At 41.5% G+C, this 7258-nt stretch overlaps 1 protein-coding gene across 1 annotated transcript; it reads left to right on the top strand.

The window, feature by feature from the left end:
- The first annotated feature begins 10 nt into the window (after positions 1 to 10).
- Positions 11 to 5559, top strand: CCDC127 (coiled-coil domain containing 127). The gene is made up of 3 exons (XM_081132848.1): positions 11 to 88; positions 1460 to 1590; positions 4248 to 5559. The coding sequence occupies exons 2-3, from the start codon at positions 1470 to 1472 to the stop codon at positions 4907 to 4909; spliced, it is 783 nt and encodes a 260-aa protein (XP_080988974.1). The 5' UTR covers positions 11 to 88; positions 1460 to 1469; the 3' UTR covers positions 4910 to 5559.
- Positions 5560 to 7258: the final 1699 nt, after the last annotated feature.

Below are 7258 nucleotides of genomic sequence, written 5' to 3'. Positions count from 1 at the left end.
GGGGCTAGTGTGGGATTACCACGCCTGCGCAGAGAGGACTCGCGGACCGGGGTGTGCTGTGGTGCCTTGTTCCGCGCTCCGGCCCGGGGTAGGTTGGGGTTCGGCGCGCTGCGGCTGCTGGAGGCCGGGCTGTGTGCCGGGGGCGGGCTGGTCGCTCCTGTGCGAGCCCCCGCGGTGGAGCGCGTTGGGGACCCGGCCGGGTCCGGTTCGGGTCCGGCCTGGGGTGCCTTTACCCACTCGCCTGATGTCACCTGCGGTGCAGATGATGTTTCTGTTTTTCGTTCTGTGCTGTGAGATGTCTGAGATGCTTTGTGGGAGGAAGGGTAGGGGAATAATATTGCAATAATCAGAAGTAGTGTGATCATCATCTCGCACTTCACATAACTTTCGATTACTATTAAGATGTTTTTGGGGCGCAATTGTGTGCAATATCATTTTGAATTATTTTGAGTAAGTTTACAAGGGACCGTTCCCACTCTATTCACATTTAGGTTGTTTCCAAATTTTTGCTATTAGTAAATAAGGCCATGAAGAATATATTTGCGCCTAACCTGCGTCTTTATGTAGGACTACGTTGCTTTTACTAGAATTACACGTTTCCGCAGGCCACAGGCCCGAGGGAATGGACACCGCAATTCCCACATGTCCTTTGAAAGTCATGCAGTTTAGTACTTTCAGATAACTTTTTTATTCCATGGGTACCCCAAACTCTTTAACATGAAGTCCTGAGCCATATTTTTTGGCACTTCCTTATTGCCAATTTGAATTTAGGTTTTTAGGTGTTAAACAAGTGCTTATTGAAAAACCCATTAAGATTTTTAAAAATTGAGTTGAATTTCCTTTTTTTTAACTGTCCTTTGACTATTTTGTCATCAGTCTGTATGATTTGTCACAGTCACATAGAAACAGGCCGAAAGCCCTCATGACTGTATTTTGCAAAAATGCGCAACCTAATGTAGGCACTTAGTGAAGTGGCAGATGCATATTAACATGAGACCCACGCCTGGTGATGGAGATAAACCAGGAGCTTCAGGCAGAAAGGTCTGTAAGCTGGAGTTAGGACCAGTGTCCGGATGAAGCCTCCCCTCGCTGCCCCTCAGCCCCTCAGTGTCTGTCACCTTCCCTAAAGCAGCCAGTGTTTTGACACCTTCCTATTTCTTTGTATAAATGTACCACCATAATTTTAAACATTTTTATACTAAACAGTTTTCCTCGTTCTACTTGTTATTTCAGTTACTGAGACATGTCTCTGTCCCCACAGTACTGTGAGCTGCTTTTACCTGAGGTCTTCTTGTCCTCTACTTTTGATCCCATAAGGTTCAGTGATGTGTAACACATACATAGTCTGAACAACATTTTTTGGAAGAAAAAAATAATTCCTATGAGCAACGTAGATGATAAAATTGTGACATGTTTTTTATTCCTTTTGCATGGTTAATGGTTTTATTGTTTACTTTAGGTATATATTCATGAATAACTTAAATGACCCTCCAAATTGGAATATCCGGCCTAATACCAGGGATGATGGGGGTGATGGAAGCAAATGGAATTATGCCCTGCTGGTTCCCATGCTGGGATTGGCTGCTTTTCGTAAGTCACATTTTCCTAAGAGTTGCATTTTCTGGACTGATGGTGTAGAGCTATGCCAGGGGTCTAGTTAACACCCTTATGTGGCAATATAACTTCTCAACACTGTAATTACACACATTTTGGAGAATCCTTATAAGAATGCAGTTAAAAGTCTTCTCTGATAACATTACCTAAGCAAGACAACAAAGAAGAAAAAATAAAATATTCTTCAACCCTTCTCTGGGACAAAAAGCATCATTTCAAAAGTCCCAGAGCAAGAACTTCAAAAGTAAAGGTTATTCTGAAAGGCTATAAAAGCTAGAGACGAATCTGAAAAACAAACGGAAATAAAAGTCCCTTCAGGCCTCTCCCAGAGTCAAAACTAATTATTACATTAGTAATTGTAATGTTAAACCTTTCAATTCACTCACCGAGTTCATCACCCTAGCCACAGGCAATAGGTAGTCTCTTGGCAACTCGTAGTCTTTCCTAGTGTTAAGTAGTGTTTTGCAAGATGGCAGGCTGGTGAACTTGAAAATGGCATAGCCTTAGGGCTGGATTTTCTTTTTTTCGAGAAGCAGGTCACTGAGTCATAAAAACCACCAACACTTGTCAGCCTCCATCAAAGTTGATGTTTAGTTTTTTAGAAAGTGCCAAAATGTTTTCCAGAGTTGCTGTACCATTTTACGTTCTTACCAGCAGTGTGTGAGTGATCCAGTTTCTTGGCGTCCTCACCAGCATTTGGTGTGGTCACTATGGTTTCTGCCTACCCATTCTTGTAGGTGTGTAGTGATCGCCCCTGGGGTTGTAATTTACATTTCCCTAAAGGCTAGGGATGTGGAGCATCTTTTCACTCCTTATTTGCCATCAGTGTATCGTCTTCCATGAAAGGTCTGTTCCTGTCTTTCAGCTGTTTCCTAACTGAACAGTTTTTTAATACTGACTTTTGAGTTTTTACTGTATTCCAGATTCTAGTACTTTGTTAGCTGTCTGGTTTGCAGACATCTTCTCTCAGTCGGTAGCTTGTCTTTTCAGTCTTTTAATGGAGTATTTCACAGAGCAAAAGTTTTAATTTTAAGGAAGACCCAGTTTGTCAACTTTTCCTTTTATGGGTCATGCTTTTCATGCTAAGTCTGGGAACTTGGTTTAGTCTTAGATCCTAAAGATTCTCTCCTATATGTTCCCTAAAGTTTTAGTTTTACATTTTACAGGAAAAGTGAGTGGTCCATTTTGAGTTAATTTTTGTAAAAGATCTGAGACTGCGGTTTTCCTCCTTTCCAGGCTGTTTCCCTTTCTCGCTTTTTATTCACTGGCTGAAACTTCCAGGACCCTGTTGAGTAGTTTGACCTTACAGGGAAAGCTTTCAGCATTTTCACCATTAAGTACACTGGTAGCTGTAGGTTCTTCATAGATCCTCTGTGTCAAGGCAAGGAAGTTCCCTGGATTCCTGTTTCTCTGGGTTTTTATCACGAATGGGTGTTGAGTTTTGTCAAATGTTTTTCTGTATCAGTTGATATGGTTGTTTGATTGATTGTACTGTAGCCTGCTAATCTGTTAGATTACATTGATTGATTTTTGAATATTGAACCACTCTTACATTTTTGGAATAATCCCCACTTGATCATACTGTATAATTCTTTTTATATGTTGTAGAATTATATTTGCTAATATTTTGTTAAAGATTTTCATGTCTCTGTTCATAAGGGATATATCGAATATTTCAGCCCTTTGGCAAGGCTCGCTCTCTTCATACCTGTTTCAGCATCCTGTTTTTCCCCTCAGTTATTATATTTTTCAGTTCTAAAATTTCCATTTTTTAATCTTCTATTTCTTTACTGAAACTTTCTATTTCTTAGCTTAGACTTTCCATTACGTTGGCTGCCTTAATCTCTTTCTCAGGCAACACTGACCTCTCTGTCATCTCAGCATTGACACCTACTGATTATCTTTTTTTTTTAGTCAATTTCAGATCTTCCTGATTCTTGGTATGAAAAGTGACTTTCCATTGAAATCTGGGCATTTTGGGTATTATGTTATGAGAGTGGTTTTCATTCAGACCTTTTTTGGCTGACTTCTTGGGCAGTGCTCTGGCAGAAGGGTAATGCTGCCTCCTTACTCTCAGGCGGGGGTGGAAGTCCATTCGCACTGTGGCCCATTGACACCATGTCTTGACGTTGAACTTCTCTCTCCACCTTACTTTTTATGTACCCTTGTCAGAGCAACCAAACATCTGGTACTTCAGATGTTTACTAGTGATGACCAGGCAAAGCTGAACACACTTTGAAATTCACTTTAACCTGGCCAACAATATTTGAAGTATACCCATATTCATTTTTTCAACAAATAACCCAATTCATTTTTAAACCTTGGCAATAGTATGTGGGAGCACTGTGGCTAGAGTAGGTTTGAGAGCAAAAGAAAGCAGTGGGGTGTTCTTAGCCATGGAAAATTAGAAGGCTGAAGAGGGGACACTCTGTCATACTCATCTTTTGGGAGTCCTTATCTGAGTAAGAAGTTTGCATATTATGTAGTTTTATGCAAAATGTTAGCTTTTTTGTCACTCTTAGGACTTAAGAGTTTATTGAAATGATGTCTTAGCTGCTTTATGTTTTCTTTAAAGAACTTCAGCTCTGGATTTTCATTATATGTATTTTTCTCCCTCAATTTATTCATGTCAGGTTGGATTTGGTCTAGAGAGTCCCAAAAAGAAATAGAAAAAGAGAGGGAAGCATACCGCCAGAGAACGGCTGCTTTCCAGCGGGATCTTGAGGCCAAGTACCATGCCATGATCTCAGAGAACCGACGTGCCGTTGCTCAGCTGTCTTTGGAACTTGAAAAGGAAAAAAACAGAACAACTAGTTATCGAGAAGCCCTTATTGCTCAGGGACGCAAGTTGGTGGAAGAAAAGAAGCTTCTGGAACAGGAACGGGCTCAGGTCATGCAAGAAAAGCAACAGTTGCAGCCCTTGAGAAGTGCGTATCTGAGGTGCCTGGAAAAGGAAGAAAACTGGCAGAGGAGAGCCCGGCTTCTGCTGAAGGAGTTTGAAGGTGCTCTTTCAGAAAGACAGAGCATCTACTGCAGCCTGGTTCTCCCTCGCAGCAAGCGACTGGAAATAGAGAAGAACTTACTGGTCCGAGCATCCACTGACCCAGTTGCTGTGGACCTAGAAATGGCAGCTGGCTTGACCGACATATTTAAGCATGACACCTATTGTGGTGATGTCTGGAACACCAACAAACGCCAAAATGGGAGACTCATGTGGCTGTATCTCAAATATTGGGAACTAATTGTCGAACTGAAAAAGTTTAAGAAAGTAGAGAAAGCCATACTAGAAGAGTAAGACAAGAATGAAATAAAACTTCTTTTGATGACTCAGGTCAGTCTGCCATTGTGACATTCTCAGTTATCTGATGTTTTCTTTTTCCCTTCTTCCAGTACTGCCTGTGTTGTGGCCACATGTACAGAGTGGCCTTCCAGTCTGCCACCCTCTGAGGACAGCAGTCCTCAGCAGACAGAGGGTTTCCTCCCTGATCCTGTATAGTCATTAAGGAAGCTGTTTCTCAGAAGCATTTTTTTAAGCTGTCAGCGTTTTATTAAGCAAAGAGCATAACCTCGTATCTTAGCTCTAGTGTAAAATTGTTTTTAAGAAAGTGAAATACAATAGTGATCCTCACTATAAGAAATTTGCTGTTTTATCACTCCCTAAACAACTTCTGTTTTTTCCTCAAATTATTTTTCTTCATTCTGAAATTACATTTAGAAGTTGTGAGGTAGTGGATAGAACTGCCTAACCGATGATAATAGGAAAACACTAATATTATCAAGGTTTTGTATTATTTTAAAGACCTCTCCCACCAAAGGGAAAAGGGATTTCTTGTAGCTGCTTGATACCCTTGTGTATGTTTGGAATTTGGCTTGTGTCTGTGTTCAATAAACAGATATTATTGATTAGTGATGACATATAATAAAAGATACCTGTAATTTAAAAGATACCTACCACTTGTGTGTGTAATTTTTTACTCTTTACAAAATGTTTTTACATACATCATCTCAATTTTTGCCACAAACTAATAGGTAGGCAGGCATTCATGGCCCTATTTTTTCCCAAAACTAATATGAATCAGCCTTTACTATGCTTTACGTACCTCACTCGAGTAATCCTAACCCCAATGCTGTGCAGAAATGTTACTACCCTCTGTAGGTCCAGGGACTCCGAGACCACCCCTTTGATGACCCAGCACAGAGCTGTGCTTCTAGCTAAGATTTAGTACATGGAAAGGACACAAAGGGAAAGGCACACAGGGTGAAGTGAGGAGATCAGGTGCAGCCCCCAAGTCCCCTTCTGGGGACTTAACCCCCAGCAGTGAGCTGCAACATGTGAGATGTTGCCAACCAGGGATGTTCCTTAGAGACAGCACCCAGGGATTCTGTTGAGGGTTGGTGACATAGTCACCTCTGCCTGGCAAGGCACGTACCCAACAAATTCCAAACTCCCAGGAGGAAAGCAGATATTTAGTCCAAACTGGGCACAAAGTTTAGACACAGTGAGCCACTCTTACTAGTTAATGGTGGTGGGAACCCTCCCAAAACAGGACCCTGGGTGCCAGCCGAGGGCCAACCTTGTAAGCAGACTTTTCAGAGGGCTGCAGTCTCAGGCCTGCTGTGTGAACTCTTCTACACATCCTCATTTTACAGGCGAGGGAACTGGCACCGAGGTCAGGAAAAAACCTGCCCAAGGTCACCCTGGTGGTAATGTTGGAGCCAGTATGAATTCAGGCAGTTTGGCTCCAGAGCTGCTGGTAACTTATGTGCAATTATGTAAGGGGCCTTGCAGTGACTGGGTGGAGGTCCATCTGGTTTCAAATCCTGTCTCCACCCTATCTGCCTGCTTGTCTGTCTGTGTGGCAGTAAGACGTACCATTAAAAACATTAAGCTTATAGGAAACTTCAGTTGAATCGTAGGGTATAATCATCAGAGCTACTCTTTTTTGGATGCATACTATACACACAATCTTATGTAATTTATGCTTACATGTTGTTTATATCTTCAGAACCATTTTAGAGATGAGGAAGCTGCCTCCGTAAGTTCTCTAAAATGGCTCTGCCCCTGGCTGTGCCCAAAGCTTGTAGGCTCTGCTCACTGTGGTCTGAGGCTTCTGTAAAGGCTCAGAATGTCTTTCTGGTAAATTGCCACCACTGACCTGAGCAAGTGATTTCTTCAGTTAAAGCTGGTGCATATTCTACTTTCTGTTACTCCACTGATTTGTCATGTGTCCTTGAATAAACTATTTAATGTGTTTCTCTTGGTTTTGTCTTTAAAATGAGGAAAATAACACCCAGCCATTTAGGAGGTGGATGATTTTCCAGGAGAATTGTTAATCCTCACTGTACTTTCTAATGTCCAACATGCTCTCAGCTTCGCCTCCTTCAACAGCTAGATAAATATGTTCAGATAATTCAAGTTAGACCGTAAGATTAGGAAGACCAGTTCTCCACAGGAAATTAAAATTCGGACACATTGTACTTGCATGTCACAGCTGCCTTCTATCAGTGTAATTTGATGGCATCTATCTTTTTAAAATTGATATTATTAGGTTTGAAATGTATACACAATGTGGTGGCATTTGATGGCTTCACAGATGTACCAAAAGGTGTCTGGATAAAGTGAGATTATGGTGGAACACTATTA

The sequence above is a fragment of the Miniopterus schreibersii genome (assembly GCF_964146895.1).
Source record: "Miniopterus schreibersii genome assembly, chromosome: 3".
Classification (NCBI taxonomy): domain Eukaryota; kingdom Metazoa; phylum Chordata; class Mammalia; order Chiroptera; family Miniopteridae; genus Miniopterus; species Miniopterus schreibersii.
This window is presented reverse-complemented; position numbering and strand designations above follow the sequence as displayed.